The 26,870-nt window shown below is 38.3% G+C and overlaps 1 protein-coding gene across 1 annotated transcript in view; it reads right to left on the reverse strand.

The window, feature by feature from the left end:
• Positions 1-26,870, reverse strand: part of LOC124596200 (mitochondrial uncoupling protein Bmcp) — a 109,750-nt gene that overhangs the window by 25,833 nt on the left and 57,047 nt on the right. Inside the window, exon 5 of the mRNA XM_047135245.1 lies at positions 13,926-14,044. Coding sequence (XP_046991201.1) covers positions 13,926-14,044 — 119 coding nt within the window. The remainder of the gene's footprint in view (positions 1-13,925; positions 14,045-26,870) is intronic.

Here is a 26,870-nt window from a genome sequence, read left to right on the forward strand (position 1 = left end):
CTACGGCACTGCGTAGGATCCTATGGTCTTGGCGTGCATCCGTGCGTCGCTGCGGTCCGGTCCCAGGTCGACGGGCACGTGCACCTTCCGCTGACCACTGGCGACAACATCGATGTACTGTGGAGACCTCACGCCCCACGTGTTGAGCATTTCGGCGGTACGTCCACCCGGCCTCCCGCATGCCCACTATACGCCCTCGCTCAAAGTCCGTCAACTGCACATACGGTTCACGTCCACGCTGTCGCGGCATGCTACCAGTGTTAAAGACTGCGATGGAGCTCCGTATGCCACGGCAAACTGGCTGACACTGACGGCGGCGGTGCACAAATGCTGCGCAGCTAGCGCCATTCGACGGCCAACACCGCGGTTCCTGGTGTGTCCGCTGTGCCGTGCGTGTGATCATTGCTTGTACAGCCCTCTCGCAGTGTCCGGAGCAAGTATGGTGGGTCTGACACACCGGTGTCAATGTGTTCTTTTTTCCATTTCCAGGAGTGTATTTTAACACTGACTTTCACCTCAAAAACACACAGAATAATCACTGAGAAGCAACTGATACAAAGCCAAACAATGGAAAATCCAGGATAGAATGTAACAGTATTATGAAAAGGAAAGTTGCCACTCACCATATTTGTGACAGTCTTTCTGTTGTACATATCTGCGAGTCAGCATTTCCGCTATACGGTGAGTGGCAACTTTGCTTTTCATAATATTGCTACATTCCATCCTGGATTTTCCACCGTTTAATATTATGAAAAGGATAGTTGCTGCTCACCATATAGCAGAGATACTGAGTCACAGATAGGCACAATGAAAAGACTGTCACAAAATAAGCTTTGTCAAAAATTGACCACACACACACACACACACACACACACACACACACACGATCACAGTCCCTGGCAGTTGAAGCCAGACTACCTGATTGCTACAAAGTATATCACCAAGGGAATAATTACCTCCTGTGCAGCCAAGAAAAAAAACTTTTCATAGAAAGTAGGACAAACAGTGATCCAAACTTCCAAAGATACTTTAAAATGTATAAAAAAATCCTCAAGAAGGTCATCACTAATGCAAAACAGATCTCTAGAAACCAGTTTATTGTAAACTCATGTAACACGAGTAATGCACTTTTGGAAGTTGTCAATGGTAGCATAGGAACCAAAGCCAAACGGGTCTCGTGTGAATACCTCCAGCTACATGAAACAAAAGTCTCTGATGAAAAACAGATTAGTGAAGAGATTAACTTGAATTTTTCAAAGATTTCCAACAATCCAGTGCAGGAATAACTATGCCAGCAGCATCATACAAACCTACATTTCCATCTTCAGAAAGGTCAATTTTCCTGAACCCAGTAACTGAACAAGAGGTAATATAAATCATAAGCGCCACAAAATCAACATTTTCATGTGGACTTGTCTTCAATCAAGAGCAGTTTGCTTCTGGACTTTTCACTGGGCTTTTTATCTCATTACTCATTCACTGTTGCTTCAGATGCTAGAATCATATGGCATCAGAGGTACAGCAAATAACTGGTTTAAATCCTACCACACCAAATCTAAACAAATGGTAGAAATTACAAGCCCTAAGTCTATAAAAAATTTATTCCGAAAAGGCCCTGATCAGCTGTGGAGTCTAACAATGTTTGGAATTGGGACCTCTCCCTTCCTAATATTTATCAATTACATTCCTATGAAAAGAATACATTGCTATTCACAAGTCACAGATATGCACAACAACAAGACTGTCAAACACACAAGCTTTCGGCCAAAAAGGCCTTCATCAGAATTAGACAAAACACACACACACACACACACACACACACACACACACACACACACGAATGCAACTCACACATATGGTGTGTATGTTGTCTAATTGCAATGAAGGACTTTTTGGCCAAAATCTCATTTATCTGACAGTCTTTTTGTTGTGCCTATCCACGACTTAACATCTCCACTTTACGGTGAGTGGCAAAATGAAATGAAATGATCGTATGGCATTGCTGGCCGGGGGGCCCCATCCAGGAAAGCTCGGCCGCCGAGTGCGAGTCTTATTGCAGTCGACGCCACATTGGGCGACTCGCGTGCTGGTGATGAGGATGAAATGAGGATGAAGGCAGCATAACACCCAGTCCATGAGTGAAGAAAATATCCAACTCAGCCTGGAATCGAACTCGGACCCACTGCATAGGAGGCAAGCAAGTTACCACCCAGCTAGGCAGGCAGACTGGTGAGTAGCAGTCTATCCTTTTTATAATACTTTCATCATTCCATATTGAATTTTTCCTAATACTTTTTCTATTGTTTGCAGATTGCACAAATTTGCTCTTCTAACCAAACTTTTCTCTGCAATTGAAGCTCAAAATTAATAACACAACTGAAAGACTCCACTACAACAAATTACTGTTAAACACAAACAAGGCAGCTCATATGCTCTTCTATCCCTCCTGAAACCATCCTGCCCATATGGAACCAATGGAGAATGATGACATGGTAACTGAACTAGTAACAGGAACAACGTTTTTAGGAGACTAGATTGACAGTTGTTCTCTCCAGAGGGGCCACTATGGGGCAAAACCGTTAAGCTTTCAGAGTTCTCAGGCAATCAGGTGATATAAACACATTAAAAACAGTTTATCATGGGCTTGGGCACTCAAAGTGTAAGCCATCCCTTTCATTGGGGAGGGGGGGGGGGGGGGGGCTGTTACCCATAACAAAATTTTTCATAATGAAAAAAAGAATATTAAAAATAATTACCAATACGATCCACCATCAAAGAGATTAATGTACTGTGTTTTTTTATTTTCTAAGGACACACTTTTTTTTGTCAAACAACAACTTGAAATGTCCTCAGCGAGTGCACACGAACAACAGTTAACATTCATCTGGTGAGAGAAAAACTCAAAAGTCACAGTGGGGTGAGAAATAAGGGCAGCCTACTTTTCAACAAACTGCCCCTCTCAATTAGAACAAAAGCAATAACTTCATTAAGAAAGGTAAGGATTTATTAATGAAAAATACTTTTTATTCTGTTGATGAGTACATGGAAGAAAACTTGCATTCAATACTTGACCTTATCCTGTCTCACACAGTGCTAAACATAGCTTATAATTACTTTTAATGCTTGCCTCCAGTTAAAAGAAGAATTTCTATTTTGTCCAACAATGGAAAATCCAGGATGGAATGTAACAATGTTATGAGAAGGAAAGTAGCTACTCACCATCTAGCGCAGATGCTGGAGTCGCAGATAGGCACAACAAAAAGACTCTCACAATTAAAGCTATCAGCCACTGGTGTTCGTCAACAATAGACACACACACACACACACACACACACACACACAGCTACAGTCTCAGGCAATTGAGTGTGGTTTCAATTGCCTGAGACTGCAGTCGTGCGTGTGAGTTGCGTTTGCGCGCGCGCGCGTGCGTGTGCGTGTGCGCGTGTGTGTGTGTGTGTGTGTGTGTGTGTGTGTGTGTGTGCGCGCGCGTGCGCGCATATGTGTGTCTATTGCTGATGAAGGCCAATGGCCAAAACCTTCAATTGTGAGTGTCTTTCTATTTTGTCACTATTTCGTAGAGTCAGAACAAATAATATGCTTGCAATCGTATATATATATATATAAATGAATATTAGGGTTTTAAAGCTTTATAATATTTATTATATTAAACTTAAAGTTATAAATGATATGTCAAATGAAAGAGCAACTCAAACAGTTTTCCAAGAACCTTATAAATGTTCAATGTGAGCACCATTTGTCACACGGCACACATCAAGTCTATAGCTGAGTTCTTCCCAAACATTGATAAGTGTGTCTTCAGTGATTGTAGCAACAGCTGCTTCAATCCGGTTTCTTAATTCTGGGAGGTCTGCTGGTAGCAGAGGCATGTACACTCGATCCTTGATGAAGCCCAAAAGAAAAAAATCGCATGGCGTTAGGTCGGGTGAACGCGGAGGCCATGCAAAGCAAGCCCTGTCATTGTGCCCCTTGTGGCCCATCCAGAGCTTGGCTATAGACTTGATGTGTGCCGTGTGACAGATGGTGCTCACATTGAACATTTATAGGGTTATTGGTAAAACTGAGTTGCTCTTTCATTTGACATATCATTTATAACTGTAAGTTTAATGTAATAAATATTATAAAGCATTAAAACCCCGATACTCATTTATAAACACCCTGTATAACATGATCTGTTATGGTATTACCATGTATCTTCTACATTTTAGTACATTCAAGTAGATGCTGAGTCTTTTGTCCTTCATGCTATTATAGCCACTATTGTATTTCAAACAGTATGAGTGCTGAATTTTTGTGTATATTTTAAGCCAGTTAGCTACTTAAGATAAATGTTAGGTTATTTCTGTCATTACCAAACACCTTTGCATTTACAATATGTAAAAATGTAATTAACATCAGCCCCACATAATTACGCTTAAACAGAATAAGAATTCTGGGCTTCAAATAAACAAGTTTTAATTGCCATTTGCAGTGACAAGCATTTCCTCTGTTTCTGATCATCAGTCAACAAATTTGGCACAAATATTGCACTGTCATGATGCATCCCAAGTTTGTAACACATGGCATGGCCCTATCCGCTGGATAGGTCAGGAGTCCACTACACGCAACAAGCGGCTACACGGGTAGCAGGGGTTGTGTGGCGTGGGCTGGGCGGTTTTTTAGGTTAGATGGCCTTGGGCAAGTACAGAAAGGGCAACAGCCTCAACGGGTGCGGGGCAAAGTCAGGACATGCGGGGACCAAGCAGCAATCGGTATTGTAATTGTCAACTGTCGAAGCTGCGTTGGTAAAGTACCAGAACTTTAAGCGCTGATAGAAAGCACCGAAGCTGAAATCGTTATAGGTACAGAAAGCTGGCTTAAGCCAGAGATAAATTCTGCTGAAATTTTTACAAAGGTACAGACGGTGTTTAGAAAGGATAGATTGCATGCAACCGGTGGTGGAGTGTTCGTCGCTGTTAGTACTAGTTTATCCTGTAGTGAAGTAGAAGTGGATAGTTCCTGTGAATTATTATGGGTGGAGGTTACACTCAACAACCGAACTAGGTTAATAATTGGCTCCTTTTACCGACCTCCCGACTCAGCAGCATTAGTGGCAGAACAACTGAGAGAAAATTTGGAATACATTTCACATAAATTTTCTCAGCATGTTATAGTCTTAGGTGGAGATTTCAATTTACCAGATATAGACTGGGACACTCAGATGTTTAGGACGGGTGGTAGGGACAGAGCATCGAGTGACATTATACTGAGTGCACTATCCGAAAATTACCTCGAGCAATTAAACAGAGAACCGACTCATGGAGATAACATCTTGGACCTACTGATAACAAACAGACCCGAACTTTTCGACTCTGTATGTACAGAACAGAGAATCAGTGATCATAAGGCCGTTGCAGCATCCCTGAATATGGAAGTTAATAGGAATATAAAAAAAGGGAGGAAGGTTTATCTGTTTAGCAAGAGTAATAGAAGGCAGATTTCAGACTACCTAACAGATCAAAACGAAAATTTCTGTTCCGACACTGACAATGTTGAGTGTTTATGGAAAAAGTTCAAGGCAATCGTAAAATGCGTTTTAGACAGGTACGTGCCGAGTAAAACTGTGAGGGACGGGAAAAACCCACCGTGGTACAACAGCAAAGTTAGGAAACTACTGCGAAAGCAAAGAGAGCTTCACTCCAAGTGTAAACGCAGCCAAAACCTCTCAGACAAACAGAAGCTAAACGATGTCAAAGTTAGCGTAAGGAGGGCTATGTGTGAAGCGTTCAGTGAATTCGAAAGTAAAATTCTATGTACCGACTTGACAGAAAATCCTAGGAAGTTCTGGTCTTACGTTAAATCAGTAAGTGGCTCGAAACAGCATATCCAGACACTATGGGATGATGATGGCATTGAAACAGAGGATGACACGCGTAAAGCTGAAATACTAAACACCTTTTTCCAAAGCTGTTTCACAGAGGAAGACCACACTGCAGTTCCTTCTCTAAATCCTCGCACAAACGAAAAAATGGCTGACATCGAAATAAGTGTCCAAGGAATAGAAAAGCAACTGGAATCACTCAATAAAGGAAAGTCCACTGGACCTGACGGGATACCAATTCGATTCTACACAGAGTACACGAAAGAACTTGCCCCCCTTCTAACAGCCGTGTACCGCAAGTCTCTGGAGGAACGGAGGGTTCCAAATGATTGGAAAAGAGCACAGATAGTCCCAGTCTTCAAGAAGGGTCGTCGAGCAGATGCGCAAAACTATAGACCTATATCTCTGACGTCAATCTGTTGTAGAATTTTAGAACATGTTTTTTGCTCACGTATCATGTCGTTTTTGGAAACCCAGAATCTACTATGTAGGGATCAACATGGATTCCGGAAACAGCGATCGTGTGAGACCCAACTCGCTTTATTTGTTCATGAGACCCAGAAAATATTAGATACAGGCTCCCAGGTAGATGCTATTTTTCTTGACTTCCGGAAGGCGTTCGATACAGTTCCGCACTGTCACCTGATAAACAAAGTAAGAGCCTACGGAATATCAGACCAGCTGTGTGGCTGGATTGAAGAGTTTTTAGCAAACAGAACACAGCATGTTGTTATCAATGGAGAGACGTCTACAGACATTAAAGTAACCTCTGGCGTGTCACAGGGGAGTGTTATGGGACTATTGCTTTTCACAATATATATAAATGACCTAGAAGATAGTGTCAGAAGTTCCATGCGGCTTTTCGCGGATGATGCTGCAGTATACAGAGAAGTTGCAGCATTAGAAAATTGTAGCAAAATGCAGGAAGATCTGCAGTGGATAGGCACCTGGTGCAGGGAGTGGCAACTGACCCTTAACATAGACAAATGTAATGTATTGCGAATACATACAAAGAAGGATCCTTTATTGTATGATTATATGATAGCGGAACAAACACTGGTAGCAGCTACTTCTGTAAAATATCTGGGAGTATGCGTGCGGAACGATTTGAAGTGGAATGATCATATAAAATTAATTGTTGGTAAGGCGGGTACCAGGTTGAGATTCATTGGGAGAGTGCTTAGAAAATGTAGTCCATCAACAAAGGAGGTGGCTTACATAACACTCGTTCGAACTATACTTGAGTATTGCTCATCAGTGTGGGATCCGTACCAGATCGGTTTGACGGAGGAGATAGAGAAGATCCAAAGAAGAGCGGCGCGTTTCGTCACAGGGTTATTTGGTAACCGTGATAGCATTACGGAGATGTTTAATAAACTCAAGTGGCAGACTCTGCAAGAGAGGCACTCTGCATCGCGGTGTAGCTTGCTCGCCAGGTTTCGAGAGGGTGCGTTTCTGGATGAGGTATCGAATATATTGCTTCCCCCTACTTATACCTCCCGAGGAGATCACGAATGTAAAATTAGAGAGATTAGAGCATGCACGGAGGCTTTCAGACAGTCGTTCTTCCTGCGAACCATACGCGACTGGAACAGGAAAGGGAGGTAATGACAGTGGCACGTGAAGTGCCCTCCGCCACACACCGTTGGGTGGCTTGCGGAGTATAAATGTAGATGTAGATGTAGATGTAGATGCTGATGCCCACTTTGTTAGTAGCTTCTGTAACACTTAAATGACAATTCCATGAGTCACAGCACAAATTTTGTTGAAATGTTCATCATCTGTTGATGTGGAAAGTTGTTTAGGCCTAGGGTCCTCACCAACTGACATTTTGCCATGGCCTAAACTTTTAAACCACTCACAGCACTGCATGTGTCTTATGTGGTCCTTCCTATCTGATTGACTTAACAATTAAAATGTCTATGTAAACGTTTTGCCGCATTTGCAGCAAAATCTCTCTCTCTCTCTCTCTAACTCTAACACACACACACACACACACACACACACACACAAACAAACAAACAAAGGACAATTTGTTGTATAAATCTGCTGCTAGGTGTGACAACAGCTGCACACTGTGCTGCCTCTGTTGATTAATGTGCTATTTCAGCCTTTTTTTTTCGAACAATCCTCGTGCAAATTTAACATCATGATCACTTATTGCCATCACAGAGAATAATCAGTGTCTAGACAAACCTTGGTAGAATTAAATCTGCAACTCATGATGGGCTATCAGTTACTGACAAGTATGACCGTCTTCTTCAAAATTAAGTTTCTAAGGGACCTTTAGTGATTGTAGTGGCCAATCCTGGGGTTGCATATTTATCAGCATTGCTTATCTTTAGGAGCTCCTTTTGTTTACTAGCATTGCACATTTTATTTTCTATTTTCAGCCTCAGTGCTCAATAGTTTCTGTTTTCCGTCTCAGTGCTCAAAGTGCTGAATTCCTTCCCAAACTTTGCACAACCATAATGGATCATTAAGTGCAGTAGTTTTCCAGCAACCAGTTTCAGTCTGACATTGTTTCATGTCGTCCTTTAATAAATCTTTGTATAGATTCTGTTGTCTTCCTAGTTTTCTTTGACCATCATTTAGATGAGAATGCTTAATTTGTTTTGGTAGACGGGACTCAGGCGCATGAAAAATGTGGTCCCTCTAATGGAGTTGATGCTTGATAATCATGGCTTCAAAGCTAGTAGAGTTTGCTTCTCCCAGGATGCTGATGTTAGTGTGCCAATCTTGCCATTTCACATTTAGGATCCTTCTCAGGCTGCACTGATGGTATTTTTCCAGACATCGTAAGTGTAAGTATTTCATGCTTCACACCCATATGTGAGAGATGGCATAACAGTGCCTTGGTATACATGCAGCTTGGTTGTGATGCTGCTGTTATGGCTATCAAAGACGCCCACCCAAAAATTGTACTGGCACGTTTGAGGTGGTGTTGTATTTCAGCATCCATATTTGCATTTGATTGATTAATCTGCTTCTCATACTAAAGTGTTTACTGTATTGTCATTCACGAAAAATTAAAACTGGCAGAATGGGACTCAAGAGCCAGACATATGGGAAGTGAAGAAAAATTGCAGTATCAGACATGTTGTGATGGCAAAATTGTTGATGCAGTGGCCACCGAACTGCAGTAACCAGGTCTGTCAAGTTCACCCTATAAATTACCTATGAACAATAGCAATGATACTCTTATCAACAGTCCTTCTGTTATTTTTTTATTGTGTTCTACAGCTTTTATAAAAATTGAGGTGCTCTCTGAAATGCCTTACTGAATCGAGATACAGAGCGTCAAACATTTTAAATAGTTATACCACTTGACAATGGCCAAAGAGTACTTGGCAAAAAGCTCATGTAATTTTAATTGCTTGATATGGTTGGAAACCCAAGAACTTTTTATTCAATGTTAGTGCCACGAGACTCAGCATTCTTACATTTTAAATAGTTTTTTATTATTTAAAATTCTTGTACACAGACTAAATTGCAGTCAAATATAAAGGAAATCTTGTGGTTTCAGGATATATGACATGATAGTGTAATATGTATGAATTACTGACTGATCTGGATTTCAGTTAAGTACAAATGATATTATGTAATACCTTAAGCTGATGTTATTGTGTGAATGTGATACATGTCACAGATGTGGAAAAAAATTCTAGGGTGTTGATGACCTTGCCATTTATTGGTCTAAACCACTAATCATCATCATCATCATCCTCCTCCTCCTCCTCCTCCTCCTCGTCATCATCATCGGAAAAATTTCAGATGAAAAGAATATCGCTCTCTCTCTCTCACACACACACACACACACACACACACACACACACACACACAGTCAAAAATATAATATTTATAAATAATGTTTAGTCATGCAGAGGTAGACAATATAGACAAAGTGACAGCCACAGACAATTAGCCAAAGAATATCAAATCTAAAAAAGTGAAGAACTGCCTTCATAACCTTCATTACCTTTACAACAGTATATCACAAAAATTTACAAAATATTTCTTATTTTTCAGCTCAAATTGTTCATTCGAAATGGAAATTGGATTTCCTGTATAATGTGAAAAAATTTCTCTGTTCCAGAAGCTCCACACATTTACCTTTCCTTGTTTTATGTAAAATAGTACTACTAATGTCAATTTTGTGTACTCCATGCTTTTCATTTCTTAAATGCATACCAAATGTCAATGGAATGCTGTTCTTTGTATGGTGTACATATTTTTATACCTGTCTGTCCAATGCAATATTTACTGCAATCACTGCAGTGCACTTTATATATTACAAATTAGTGGTGGTATGATATTGGGTCAGATTTATGTCCTATATGGGTCTGAATCTTTAAAGTCTCAGAACCTGTTTTACAAAAATGTAGCTAATTTGTCAGATATTTTCCTGATATATGGTAAGACTGGATACTTTCATCTCTGTTTTATCACTTCACTTATCAACATTGTTTCTAGAAAAGTTCTGAGAGAATGTAAATAATTTAGGACTAATGGAAACCACTCACTGAATAGCAGAAGTATTGAGTTGTTGACAGGCACACAGAAATGAGAATCTAAACTTTGCCAGCTTTCGGAAGAAATACTTTGACAAGCCAGAATGCAAATGCAACCCCCCGTCCCGCACACACAAAAACACGCATCTACACTGTACCGGCAGGAGACACAATGCTGGGTTTTCAGTTCAGCTGGTGGACTGGTTAGGGGTTGTGTTGGGTGGGGATTGAGGTCAGGATGATTATAAGAGTGAAGGCTGTGTTGCATCACTGAGTCCAGAAGTATGGGGACATCCTACCCTATATCCTTCCCACCCCTCCTAAAGTGGTATTCCAGCACCTACACAACATCCTGGTCCTTTCCTATGCCACTCTCCCCCACCCCTTGCCATGGGGACCATATCCCTGCTATATACCAGCTCTACTGCAACTGGTGAACCCTGTTTTATGTGAGCAATGAAACCAATCAGCCGTTCACCAGAATGAATGGCCACTGTCAAACCGTGGCCAAGAACAAAGTTGACAACCCTGTAGCAAGACACACTTGAGTTCCATGGTTGGTTCACGACCTATCTACTAGGCACAAACCCATTACTCGCACACCATCCACACAACAGTTTTCCCTTCTTCTGTTATTTACCATGGGCCACACCTGTGTGCCACACGCCAAGCATGTGCCCCTACTATCCTCATTCCCACATCCCTTTTATACACACCTACTGCCTTCCTCTGAACTGCTAGCTACCCATCTCCAACCCCTCCTCCTGCTTCCTGTGCCATTCTCCTACCACCCACTCTATCTGACACAACCCCCATCCAGTTAACTTGTTGAACTGAAAACCAGGCATGTATAGCATCCCCGGCGAAATAATAAGAAAAGACTTAAAAAACAGTATTTATAAAGAAGAGACATTTAAAAATTGAATAATATACATTTTTCTCATGTATCCGCATTATAACAACTTCTCTGTGTAAGTTTCTAGGGCAAATAAATATAACAAAATGATCTAAAGAGACGACAGGATACGCTCTTTTGTTAATTTTTTAGTCGTCTTCACTTCTTCTCTTGCCTTGATTGTGTGTAGACGGACATCTTGCGAGTGCTGGCAAATGTAAGCATATTTGTATTAATTAAGCAGATAATATGTTGATTTAATATTATTGTTCACTTCTAATTTGTAAGAGGTGATCCCGATTTCATGTCCGCCTTCCTTGAATTAACCTGCATAAGAGTAACTTACAGTGCAACAATCGCAGTGGCCAATGCAGCCAACGACGACATTACGTGGTGATATTAACTTATAAAATTTAGCGGAAGCGAAAAACTCACCCGCTACTAACATAATATACATTTTTCTTCACAGCCGTCCGACACTGCAGGAAATACGTAGCTTTAAGATTCTTATTTTCAGTACAACAGCTGAGAGCCAGAGCCAGGACTCCAACTACAATGCAATGGTTAACGGAGGTAAGAAAAAATACTCTCGCGCATGTGTGGGCCGCAATTGTAATTAATAACTAAAGATTTTTTGCTTTAAAGTGAACTGACTAGCCGAGGAAATTAATATGAAAATTTTATTCCATTGTTCAACTTATATGTTCATGCTTGAAGATTCAGTGAGTCTAACGTTCATTAATGTAAAAAATAATTTCCACTCAAGTTTAATATTGTCAAAAAAAAAGAGAACTTCACAAAAGCATTTAACTGTAAATCAAAATTGAATGAAATATCATTTTGATTAAGGCCCACCACATAAGTTGGCAACAATCAACATTACCAATAAATAATATATTAAATTACGATGGCTGAGAGACATGGTGTGTCCAGCCGGAACAATGTACGTACACAGGTTCTTGGAGCAGCTAGCAAAATTTTGATTCTCTTTTGTGTGTGCCTGCCAATGACTTAACACTTCTTGTTTCTCAGTGAGTGATCTCCTTTACTTCTGAATTATTAACATTATTTCTCTCCTACTTACCTCACAGTTCTTATTTTTCTTATCTCAATAATTTTCATAAACATTTTCACGATTGTGTCCATTTTCCACGGGTAAACATCTCAATATATTTAGCTCTATTTCAATGTTCTTATCAGATAGTGATAAGCAGTTAATTCTGTCTACCATAGCATGAAAACGTCTTTTTTTTGTGTCATGGATGACATGAGGTATTGTGGATTATCTCATTGGGTGTGATTGGTTTTTGGACAACATTAAATGCATGAGTCACAGATAGGCATGCGAATGCATCTTACTGATGACTGCAGTCATACTGCAGTTGCTAGAGACAGCAGTCCTGTGTGTGTGTGTGTGTGTGTGTGTGTGTGTGTGTGTAATATTAGTACATACAGTAATTTTCACAATTTTTGTTTTCTTTTGCCCTTTGCTCCAGTACTTTCCAAATTTCTACAACCAAATTTATACAAGCAAGTTTATTTTTAATTATCTCATGTTTAAATTTACTTCATTCTTAAATTAAAGAACACTAACTGTATCACTATCAAAGCTTATCTTAGAGAGAGGGGATGTCTGTCTCTATTCAACTTTTCTTTTGCCCACTATTCCCCACTTAGACTTAATCAATTCTTTTCCTACTGTAATGCCTGGACATGTTAATATGATTAAATTCTCACCATATTTCACTCCCTTAGATAAGTTCCATATTTTCTATAATGTTTTGCAGTATTTCATCAGTGTGAAAGCTGATTGCAACCATTTATTAATGTCACAGAATTAGTCAGTTTTGTTTCTGATTTGGAATCATAAAGCATTCCATCAGGGTTTAGTGCACTGTCCACAGAAATAAAGACCTTAGTGAAGGAGCACAGCTGTAAGTGTTGCAAAAGACACACGAAGGAACCCACAAAGGCCTTCAAAAAACCATTCTGGCATCTGACTGTCTTATGAGGATTGTCTGAATAGCATTTGACCCAATATTCCTAATAAGTGTACTCGATTAATGCAACTATACTTGAGTCAACACAATTAAAACTTTATAACAAGGTACATCGCCGACATAAGTAAGTAATAAATGCTACACTTTAAAAGGTAAACTGTATTTTGTAGGTATGTACTGAACTTTTCAAAAGGAAAAAAAAATTAAGTATATAATAAGCACTATACTATTCTGAATTTCACTCAAATAAAGGTGTATACATGCACCAAACATTCGCACAACACAGATTTTGTTTTACTGGTTTACAAAGGGAACCATCACAGAATACTGAGTTCCTTAGTTCCTTGAGACAATGAAAAGTGGACACACAAGTAAATTACTGTGGAAATAATGTAACATGAATTATTTTATAAGACACACACACACTTTATAGAAAAAGTAAAAAATAATTATTCAGAAGCATTATACAGACTTAATATTTGTATTTCTCTTAAGTTGACATTAAAGAATAAGATGGCAAGATGTATACTTTTACAGAGTTACAGACTGGCACATTGTTAGCAACATGGAACAGTGAAAACAGGTGTGGAACATTAAGTTAGACCAACAAAAATTCGATAAAAATGAACATAAATACTTACATAAAGTGATTAGCAACATGATCGCCAAATGTTGTCATTAGGTGTTGTTTACACAAGTCATAAACAGGCAATTCCACAGCCGCAATGACTGCTGCTCGTTGGGCTGTGGGTCCAACACCCTGGAAGATAAAGAGTGTGGAATATGATCCAAATGAAATGTTTGGGTACAAAATATTTCTGATGTAAGATGAAGGAACTATTACTCTCTAAGAAACATGACAGAGTGGTCCCAAAAAATGGTCTCATGGGGTATTCATTTTATTGGTATGTATTAACAGGGACAGTAAAATACTAAGAATAACTAGTACTCCATCAGTCACAGCTCTGTGCCCTGGGCAGCACTGACTACCACCATCATGCACCAGTGCAGCTCAGTAGTTGCTGTAGTACTGGTTATTCTTAGTGTTTGACTGTCCCTGTTAATACACACTGATAAAGTTAGTATCACACTTGACTAATTCGGGACCACTCTATCCAACTGGCACATAAAATTCCATATAAAAAATAATTTTGTTTGTGGTGAGAAACATGCTGATACTTTCCATTGACACTGGGTGTCACATGAAAGACATGATGCTCCATATTTGTTTGGGCTGACTATTGCTACATATTGCAAAATAATAACAACAATAATTTGCAAATATCTTCTAAAACATCAGATGACTCTTAGGAGGGACATTGATTTATGAAGCCATGTTTACAGTTTGAAAACTTATAACAAAAAAGAAAGATTCAGTTGACCAATCTAAAATACTGCAATGGCTGGATGTGGCCAGCTGATCACTGTATTAAAAGAGGATGAGCCATCCACTCTGCAACACACTACAACCTCTGGCCTAAACATTAAACTTGAGTCCAAATACTACACAAAAGTTTGAAAGTTTTACCACACTCTCATTATCAGCTAAAATGGAAAGTGGGTTACCACATAAAATTTCCTCCTGCCCTCTCATAAAAATACAAAATGTGATCTGGTAAAACGTGGTGCCTCATGATCTGTAGGCCACAGGCATCACAGACTGGAGGCTCCTTTCATCAGAGTATGAAGTCTGAGTTACTCGGCTGCGTCGTATTGGAGTGGGGGATGACTTCATTCCACTGATGCATCTGTCATCATGAAGTAAGACACAGCCCGATGGTTGGCTTCAATAACAACAGCTGATTGTCCCTCAGTGCCAAGCACTCCTTATCTCACAACTGCATGGCTCTCTGCCTTGACAATGATAAGGGTGTCTGCAAGGGAATTACGCAATATGTCATACTGTGTTTGATGCAGACATCCTGTATCAGTTTTTTCTTTTCACATAGACACCTATTCCTTGATCCCCTGCATAATTGGTGTCATTTCACACACAGTTCAAACTGTAGAGGGAGAATTACCTTTATGGGCAGCTAAATCACCTCTGCCACACATTGCCTGTCTGTTCCATCCTGTGCTGGTGTGCCCACAATGTTGACATGTTTAGGTGTACAAATCCTAACGTTCAAATGGACGAAACATGTTGCAATGTACTCTCATAAGTTAACTACATTAAATGTTGTCATAATAATACAGAGTTATTATGGTACACTCTCCTTGAGATTTATCATTTAACAACCTGATTACTGGGGCAGCCCTTGCTGTTTCGACTAGGAGGTATTTTGCAGCTATTTAAGTGATTTTAGTGACCCAAAAAGTCCCTCTAACCCTTCTTTTTTTTAAAAAAATAGAAAGGTGACATTATTTTCAGAAGTCCATCCCTCACTCTTAATAATACCAAATACATTGTTAACCATTGAATGTGGTCTGTAACTAATGTTATTTACAGTTATACCCAGCAGACCACCCAAACTGCCGAGAGAATATAGACATTTTAGGACCCAATCACATCTGCTGAGCAGCTAGAGAACTAAAAAGAACTTGTATACAAAGCTTGTCTGGGTAAGCCTTATCCACTGAGTTGTGGTTGGGTCCCTGTAGGTTGCGCACTAAGGCTATATAACCTGGTTAGCTGTTAATGACTATATAGGCTCAACAGCCATCCGTCTCACTGGAAAGTAGCACACCTCAAAATTGAGGTTTTTTTCTTTTCTCCCCCCCCCCCCCCCATCCGAAGAGTTGTTTCTCCTAACACTCACACTTGAAATAATTATCACTCCTCACAGTTTGTTGTTAGTATAATTTACAGAAGTAGCCAGCCGTGGTTGCCCTTGCTTGTTAATGCATTAACTTGACTTGTTCCACAACCCTTCATGATAGGACTGCCGGAACATGATATATGAATGAATGTACATAATTAAAATTCTATGAAGCTATTGCTCTACCAACACAGTTATACGGAAGTGAATCATGAGGTTGTGAACAGGAAGAAAGATATGCATGTCTACAGATGGAGTTTTTAAAAAGTATCAAGGGGTGTAAACGAACAGATATAATCAAAAATGTGGTACCAGAAATTAAGTAAATACATGCAGTGTAAAAGAGGAGTTAGAAGAAGAGAAGATGAACTGAACAGCAACAAATAATGGATAATGATTGACTACCCATAAAAATAAATACAAATCAAAAGGAACATAAAATGTAGGACAAAGGAAATGGGAATCATAACAGGTTGTAAACAACCTGAAATGGAATGCAAAGAAGAAAAGCACTTAACAAGACAACACTTTCATAACAATCAATGTGGTACATAGGAGGCAGGAAACTACAGTAGAGTACTGATTATCTGAAACAAATAGGGCTGAATGTGCTTGGACAACAGATTTTTGGCTACTGGATAACAGACTTTTTATATCACAGTGAATATCACAGGAGCTATATGAAACAAAGAAACTGTTATATTAAGCACAAAACTGTACACATTTTGTATTAAACATCTTACTAATGTGTAACTTATGTCTAACAGCAGCAAATGAAAGTTTACAACAAGAGGTCCTAAATTTTCTTTTTCCTCACAAATAAAAGACATTCTGTTGCTGCTAAATCCCCATACAGTTAACAAACAGCTATTACACAGCATTACATTCTTCTTCATTTTATTGGCTTCATAGCTACTTCAGCACAATAATTGTGACTTTGCTTTTCCTGACTGTTGTAAGGATTTTGGCTATTTGGTCATTGATGACACTGGCAATGATTTTTTCGTCTGCCAGTGAGTGACAGCCAGAATTATCAACACTGCATTCCAGTTAGTCTCTAATGGATTCTGTTGCTAATGCATTTTTCATAGCAATCATATTATTTAATCAGATCAGACAGTTATGATACAAAATGGGTGTTTGGTGGCTCTTCATGTGGAGTAAGAGATCCATCTAATAGAAGTAGATTAGTCCCACTTGTGATAGTATGTGTCCTTGGTAGTAACTTAATCAGAACAATATGCAGCAATGCATTTGTGAAGAAATATCTGAAGCTTTCAATGGCCCCCTGGTTCACTGGTTCAAAAACTGAAGTATTGCTAAGAGGTAACGCTTAAATTTGAACGTTCTCTTTCCCCAGTGAAACAGAATTGAGAATGACTTCAGGTGTCATCACTAAACAACAAAACACTTCCACAGAATTTCTGGTCATAGGCTAATGCCTTTTGACTTCCCACATTAGGAATACTTAGTCAGTGATATAAGAACTAAAGTGTCGAGAGATTTGACAAACAGATCTATCTGTATGATGAAGATTCTAATCAAGATACAGATTCAAGCTTTTGGACTCAAATTTCATATTTATTTTGCATGTTTTGTGTTTGTGTTCTTGGCACTGGCACTTGTTGAGAGGATCTGTAAGGTCTTGAGAGATGAAGGGAAGCTTAATTAACATTATAGTTGGAAAGTACAAAATTGTAGATGTTCTACTGTACAACATCCACAATTCTGTGCTTTTCATATACAGATTTTCTACTAAACAGCAACAGAGAAGTCAATTAACATAATTGACCAACAGAGTAAATGCCAGGAAGGCTTAAAGAAAAGCCACAAGATACAACGGTATCCTGTAACATAAATTTTCTTGGTTTTTTAGCTGCAGAAGCTTGCAAGAGGTAAAAAAAGAGAGTAGCTACCTCCAGATGAAGCAGCTGTTGTGTCAGATAACAATTACATTTCTTCTTTGTTTAACACAACATAATCTTTCCAACCAAAATTTTTCATTGACAACGGTATATCCAGGATTGATAAAGACAACTACAGAGACATCCCAGACAAAAAATGTCAAGCTTAAGGTATGTAATGAAAATATTACCCGTTGATAAAAACAACGACTGAAAGTCATGAATCCAGACCAGGGCACAGCTTAAGGTTTATAAAGAACACCTTCCTGTGAGGCCTGTGGTCAACAGTTCATCCACAAATGCTTAAAATTTCTGAAAGGCACATTATATATTTCATCGTCAATATTCTGTTCAAAATAGTTACAAACTGTCTACAAACATTCGTCATGTCCCTACAGCTAACACTGTGAAATTTGTATCCCTGTGTATCATTAACCTTTATACAAATATACCTACTGAGTTTGGATTCCGTAAAAATGTTGGAACACGTGAGGCAATACTGACCTTAGGCAATATTTATCTTATAAGAAAGATTAAGGAAAGGCAAACCTACTTTTCTAGCATTTGTAGACTTAGAGAAAGCTTTTGACAATGTTGACTGGAATACTCTCTTTCAAATTCTAAAGGTGGCAGGGGTAAAATACAGGGAGCAAAAGGCTATTTACAATTTGTACAGGAACCAGATGGCAGTTATAAGACTCGAGGGGCATGAAAGGGAAGCAGTGGTTGGGAAGGGAGTGAGACAGGCTTGTAGCCTCTCCCTGATGTATTCAACCTGTATATTGAGCAAGCAGTAAAGGAAGCAAACGAAAAATTCGGAGTAGGTATTAAAATCCACGGAGAAGAAATAAAAACTTTGAGGTTCACCGATGACATTGTAATTCTGTCACACACAGCAAAGGACTTGGAAGAGCAGTTGAACGGAATGGACAGTGTCTTGAAAGGGGGATATAAGATGAACATCAACAAAAGCAAAATGAGGATAATGGAATGTAGTCGAATTAAGTCGGGTGATGCTGAGGGAATTAGATTAGGAAATGAGACACTTAATGTAGTAAAGGAGTTTTGCTATTTGGGGAGCAAAATAACTGATGACGGTCAAAGTAGAGAGCATATAAAATGTAGACTGGCAAGGAATGCGTTTCTGAAGAAGAAGAATTTGTTAACATGGAGTATACATTTACATGTCAGGAAGTCGTTTCTGAAAGTATTTGTGTGGAGTGTAGCCATGTATGGAAGTGAAACATGGATGATAAATAGTTTGGACAGGAAGAGAATAGAAGCTTTCGAAATGTCGTCCTACGCAAGAATGCTGAAGATTAGATGGGTAGATCACGTAACTAATGAGGAGTTTGTGGCACAACTTGACAAGAAGAAGGGACCGGTTGGTAGGGCATGTTCTGAGGCATCAAGGGATCACAAATTGAGCATTGGAGGGCAGCGTGGAGGGTAAAAATCGTATAGGGAGACCAAGAGATGAATACATTAAGCAGATTCAGAAGGATGTAGGTTGCAGTAAGTACTGGGAGATGAAGAAGCTTGCTCAGCATAGAGTAACATGGAGAGCTGCATCAAACCAGTCTCAGGGCCGAAGACCACAACAACAACCTACTGAGAGTACTATTATGATTATTTGGAAAAACAGTCTGCTGCTCAAGAAAAGATTATCACAACCTGAAGTTGATGAATTCCTTGATTTACTTTCTTTCATCCTAAACTACAATTACTTTAAATTCAGTAATGAAGAGTATTATCAGAAAGATAGCCTAAGTATGGGCAGTGCTACCTCAGGTTTTTTGGCTGACGTTTTTATTAAATGACTTGAAAATAAGTTCTTTCTCAAGAATCCCACCTTAGTGAGAAAAATCTTGTATTACTTCAGATGCGGCTGATTCAAAGCAATGACAGGAAATTGAGGATGTGGTAAATAAATTCAAAACATTACATGGTAAAATTAAATTTACATTTGAGATCGGAATGGAAGGGTCCATTAATTTCCTGGACGCAAATGTCAAAAATTTAGGTGGTAAACACAGGTTTAGCATGTTCAGAGAAAAATTCAGATTGTATAGTAAATTATGAGTCAAAGCACCCATCTCAGCACAAAAAATACTTTCTTTCATTTTGCTTTTTACAGGTTGTTCAAATAACCTCTTTCTCAAAAGAAGCATGACTTAGAAACTGACACAATTATCTGTATAGCAAAATCAAGTATTACCCTGCTAATTATGAACTTAATATTTTAAAAAATAATTGCTAAGAAGCATAACAATGATAAAGAACTACAGGAGGATTCAAAACCAGAGGATGAAGACAGTAACGAGAGGTACATTTCACTGTCTTCAGCACAAAATTTGCATCAATTTTCAGGAAGTATAAAACTAGAATTTTTTATCAACTAATAACAATTTAGGATTGTTTTTGGCTAATAGTGCAGATAAGAAAAACCTTCCACATGAATTTGGAGTATACAAAATACTGTGCCCTAAATGCAAAGTATGTTACAGCAGACAAACTAGATGCAGAGTCAAAGTTCGGTACAGTAACACGTAGTGCTCGAATGGAGGAATGAGGCACAAATTTTGCTGCTCACCGGATCCAGAGCGGATGTGCAATTCTGTCTTGCTTGTCAGTTTAGTTGTTGCATCACGCACGGAAGGGATGGTTTAAGGACCTACTGGACAAGGTTGAGATTTTTCGTCACAGTAGATCCTCTGACATCCACCTGCTAAATGAGAAAGTTATGGCGAAAAGTACCCACTTCTGGGAAGTTTTTGAGGAACATCTCATAAAAAGAAGGCGGTAACAAGACCGCATTCAATACGAATGTATCCATATCACTTACCTATTTGACCAATTAACAGGTCAATATTTGAGTATGGTCTTGTTTGTTACTCATAATTATTTTCCCCAACTTAGGGTCTACTATACCTCAATATGTAATACATTTAAGATCAACAGAAGATTTCACACTGTTGATTTATAGCTCACAGTAAAATCTGTGCCATTGCTTAATCATAATGTATTGCCGGCATTTCTTTCTTCGCCAGAATAGGGCACGTATCGGCGGTATATAAGGTGTCCATGAGTTGCTAGACATTTCAAGTCAACATATATCCTCTACGGAAGCCCTTTTAACTCACTATACTATTTTATATTTTTACTTGATTCTGGGGAAGTTACCTTGTTCCTTAGCTAGTTTCGTGACTTACATTAGCCCAGTGAGGGCACACATTTGAAAATAACCACATCCTCACTTAATCCCATTTGTTTGAACATATTTTATTTCCCATAACTCTGTTACATTCTTCTACTTTGCTTATTTGTTCAGTTTTTATGCATCACTTGTTAGCTTCATACCTTTCAATGTTATATGCTGTTTTATTCCCAGAGATGGCACTCATGTATTTTTACAACTTGTATGATTTTAGTTTGCTGCACTGTTTTCATTCCCTTATTTTACTTATTCATTCATTTATGTGCCACTTTACTTTTGGACATTGTAAAGCTGCTTTGTTCCACTTATCTCTACTGTAAGCCCAGAGATGATGCTGATGTAATTTTACAAGCTTTACGATTTTAGTTTAAGCTTAGAGAGGGTAAACCATGTTTTATTGTACTATTTTCATTCCTTTAAATTTTAATGATTTTGGTGTATTATTTTAACATTGTATTTTTTTGTGTTGTATGGAATTATAAAGGGATCCTCTTCCATTAGTTTGTAATGCATAGTACATGACACACTCTCCTGTACTAACTGTCATTGAATGGACTATACTTACAGCTGCACACGTATGATTTGCTTTCCGTGGTTTAACCATCACTTATGGTTTTATTGTCTGTAGATAAAAAAAAATTAAATTATACAGCTTTACTATTATTTAACCTATCATCAGCCAGTAAAGGGCACCACATTGCTTTGACATCACATTTTCTTTCTTTTCAACCATGTAAGCAATGGCCTCAGTTCATGTAAGACTCCTGTACGCTGTACACCACACATTGTTTACTACGTGACACTTTGGAGAAATGTCGCCTATTGTTATATGATATGTCACGGTGTGGTGCTGATGTTTGCACTTACAATATGTTGTCAACTGTCTTATATTTGTTCCTAATTCTCCTCTTCTGTAATTTTTAGCACAGAAAATGACTATGTAATAGTTGAAATATAGATCTGCTGTAATAAAGTGATGGCTTTCACAGCCAACTGCTATTCTTTTCTCCATTGTCTAATCTTTCCAATGTCAATGTAAGGCATCCAGCATACAAGTCTCTGCCATCTAAACAAAAATGTGAGATGAGCATGGTTAAAATGTGTTTGAAATATTTAGAAACTGCTGCTGACTTCACCTCCCTTTTCATCACTTTATTGCTCTTTCCCCTGTGTCAAATCCCCTCACACCATCTCAAAAAGTCTGGCTTGCTTTCCACTAACAAATAGAAAGAAAATAATGCAAAGACTGTGAAGATATGGACATCCTCCTGCCCTCTCCCTCATAATGTACAAAGAAGCACATATACAACTTAATAATTTAGCTTAAATTACACAAACACACACATTTCATTATCAAGTATAGTACAAAACATTTACAAGGTTAATTTATGAACTGACAGTTCTTCAGAAAATTAAATGAGGACCCGGTAAAATACTGTTACCCAAAGTGGACACTATTCACATAATAATGTGACGTATCCAATATAAAAAATAAAAATGTGTGTTGGAAGACAATTTCCTATTGGCTGTCACCACTGCTCAGCACGGAATCATTGCCTACACATACCTGAATGAGATACAGCCTGGCTATAGATGACTGTTCTCTTCCAAGCATTTATTCTTCTGTAGTCAACTGACATTCCAACTTCAACTATGAATAAGGAAATAAGAGTTGGCTACAGCTCAACAAATGCCACATTTCCCTCAACCTTGTTTACTCTTCTGGCTAGTTAGCTTCTCTGAAATCACTATATGCCCTGGGAATAATCAGCACGGCACTTTTTGAGCCTATCACTTCACTACCACTCTGGATTATTTTTCTGCCATGAACATTTTTACCCAGTTTTCATTTAGTTTTTTGTGCAATGGCTCTGATATGTTTATTTTAATGCCAATGCTTAATAAATGTCAGATCACAATGAGGGCAAATCTGTCACACGGTCTGATCAAACAAGCTAGATATGTTCCCCATTCTGTATGCACTCTACTCAGTTACAGAGGCTCTCTGGCATTGGATTAGAGGGTTCATTAAAACTTCCAAATATTTATTTAGATGAGACACTTTCTCCTCATTTCTGGATGTGATTTGGAGAACAGAAGATCAGAGTTTTATATTCTGTACATGAGAAGGTCACAAGAGATGAAACACACCATCAATTTAGATGAGGACAGGGAAGGAAATAGCCATGTGCTTTTGAAAGGAACCATTCTGCAATTTTTCTTAAACAAAAGGCAAGAGAATATAATCTGTACAACTGAACGGACCTGGACCTTATTTCCTAGAATGTAAGATAGTGCTTAAACACTGTGCAACTTCACACTCGGCAACAATTGCAGCTAGACAACTCAAGAAAGCATTAACCAAGCCAGCAAAATAAATTACTAAGTGCTGAATGGTGCTACTCAGACTGGCACCTGGATAAAAGTTCTCTCAATTAAAAAGACAATGAAAATATGCTATCAGATAGTTGAGATGATTTTAGCACAACAAGTTGCAGGTTATGCCCCAGCACTTCTGTTGCTGAAATGATCAGTGTGCAGATGTGGTTAGCCCCTTTGACAGTACTCTCCTCAGATAAGACACTCAAGTTTTAATACCAATATCTAATATAAGACCCAAGAATCACAGATACATTTATTATGTGTGGAAAATAATGAACTTCATTAATGGAAATAGGGTACACATAATTTTTGTGCAAAAGAATATTCTTCGTATGACTAGAATTCATATAGGGTATGATCATACCATATCAAAGAAAAACTTTGTACTCCTATAGGCTGGTAAAGGTACACCTACACACATCTACAGACAGTAATTAGAGCTATAAAGTCGAGTGCAAAAATAACAGATTAACTTATCTCTTGTAATACCACTACATTTTTTAGTTTTGTGTGGTTGAAAGCATTGTTCAGACTTTACTTTTACAGGTCAGTCCAGCACAGGAGTAGAATGCATGAAGCTGGCATATAGCATAGATTATTGCTGGTACACACACCAAAGTTTTAGTCCACTGGTACACCAAAACAAATTATTATGCTAAGTCCATAAGAACCAGTTTTACTGAATGGATTGTGTACTGCAGCCTAATTAAACATTATTACAAGTAAGTATCTATGAATAAGGATAGAAACTTGAAATTTGCAGTGTGTGTTGATCTTATACATTCAGCGTCATTTAAGAAGATATTTTTCGAAATTTAACCCTTAAGGGAGTGCAACAGGGGATGAGAGGTTTTTTGAAAATATGTCGCTATTAGGGTAACGTTGAAGCTAGACCTAAAAAATTGGTATTTGGTTTCTGGGACAGAAATAAAGAAATATGTATTTCTGCATTTTTGGAAATTTAATCCCTCTGGAGGTGAAATAGTGGCAGATTTTTTAAAAAAATAAACCATTATTGAGGAAACTACTAAGGAATTTTTAAGTCTACATCTATGAAAATTGGTATTAGACTTCTTGGTTAAAAATGAAAAAAAGCTGTGTTTCACTGTTTTCGGGAATTCAGTCCCTAAGGGGGCCAGACTGATTCACTGCCTCGTTATCATCCATCCATCCATCCATCCATCCATCCATCCATCCACCATCCATCCCAAACCACTAAGGACAGACACTTGAAATTTGGACAGGGTAGAGATCTTGTACCGTAGGCATCGTTTAAGGTATTGTTCAAAATTCCACTCCTAAGAGGATGAAATAGGGGATTAATGGTTTTGGAAATATGTAGCTACTAAGGCAATTTTGAAGCTACGCCTATAAAAATTGGTATTTTGTTTTGTCAGATATAAAAAATATGTTTCTCGGCATTTTTGGAAAATCTAGTAGATGAAAGCTTTTTTAAAATAAATTATTATTAAAGAACTACTAGCGCATTTTAAAGCTACATCTATTAAAATTGGAATATGACTTATCCATCAGAAATAAAAAATAAAAGGTTTTATGAATATATTTCATTACATTAAAAAATTTGACGGTAAATCTATTAAAATTGGTATTTCATTTCTCGGTTAGGAATAAAGAAATATTTGTTCAGGGATGGAAGCTTCTAAGGAATATCACCACAACAATGCAAATTCCTGATTAATAAAAACCTTGGGCTCTAGTTACCACAATCGCTTTTTAGTCAGAAGTACATTTGGAAAAGACCATGCTTCTGTGGCCTTAGTTAGTGTGGAAAGTTTAGAAGATGGTGCAATTTGCAAACAACATAAAAATTCGATTTAAAAAAAAAAAAAAAAAAAAAAAACCAAGACAGTTTACGTGAACGAAGCAGTGAGCACAAAGATAGCCAATTACCACTCCAAAAGCTTCTTATGCACATCCTTTAACTCATTTACAAGACAGACTGTCAGTTACCTAAAGTACGAAAAACTAACAAGGGACATAAGTTCTAAACTAATCTAAAGTTACTTCAAAATTTCTACCTAACCGACAACACAAGTGAACTTAACGTTAGTGGTACAAAACGGTAACCAGTATCTCAGTATTAATTAGTTAAGGAAGTCATCATGAAACAGCAAAGAACAAAATCTTAAGTGCACTTTTTCCCACAAAAAGGATTTTTTTGACACAGCTAGTAAAGCATTACAATATAACACTTCAAGGAAATCTATATCGTGTTTTCATACTACTGTTGCAGCACACATACAATTATTTTCCTCAGGGTCAGTTGCAAAAATTGTTCCCACAGGAATGTGTGTAATGGTTTTGTAAGCCAGAAAATCTAGAACAGTAGAGCACCTGCACACCTGACGCACCATGAGGAGCTGCTGCCAGGTGACAAGGGCAGCTACTCTGTCTCAGACGTGAGTCTAGGTGCCTGTGGCCATCCTAATCCCCTCATGGTGGATGACATCATTGATCTTAATGTAATTAGGTCTTGCTGATCCATATACCACGCATCCATAGTGTAGTCAGAATTGTACAAAAGCTTTATAAACTGGAACAGACTTTGCTCCACAAGATATGTGACTAGGGTATTTTAAAATGATCAGTGCCTCGCGGTACCTTGCCTTTAGGTCACCCGAGTATAACAACAACAACAACAAATATGCATCCCAGAACCTTCATCAAATCTTTGAAATTTAAAACCGTCCCCTCATTTACAGGTCAAGTATATTAAAAAAAACTACACAAGTAAGAGTATGACTCACACTCCAAGGATCCTGTACAACTTAGTTATGCAGGCTTTTATAAATAGTTCATCCATCCCACGGATCAAGAATCTTGACACTTTTTGCTGTTATCGATATCAATACTGGCAAGATATCAGTCCCAGGATTTCCAAGACTTTTTAAGTTTTAGATTTAAATTTTTTGTATAATTTCACATTCACTACTGTAATTTTCCTTTTATTTTATTAGTCTTGGAGTTATATAAACATTCTACACTAACTAGCAATGTGTTGAATTTGTCTGCTCTCGTCCCTGTTGCAATAATTGATATGATTTGATGGGAGTCTCCAGGGGAGAAAGTCTCCAGAGAAGAGAATGTTACAGCCAGCCATAGGGCTACTGCTGTCATGCAAATGCCAAATTGTTCTATGGTATGCTTCAATGGAATTTTATGAGAGGTTGCAATCTTATTCCAAACAATGGAAGTGCAATTCTGCATCAATTACCAGCATTACTTTGCTTTGAAATATTGCAGATGCTATACGTGTCATAGGCACAGACTACCAGGGGATGTCAGGCAGACAACAAAGTGATC

Source organism: Schistocerca americana, chromosome 2 (assembly GCF_021461395.2).
Source record: "Schistocerca americana isolate TAMUIC-IGC-003095 chromosome 2, iqSchAmer2.1, whole genome shotgun sequence".
Taxonomy (NCBI): Eukaryota; Metazoa; Arthropoda; class Insecta; order Orthoptera; family Acrididae; genus Schistocerca; species Schistocerca americana.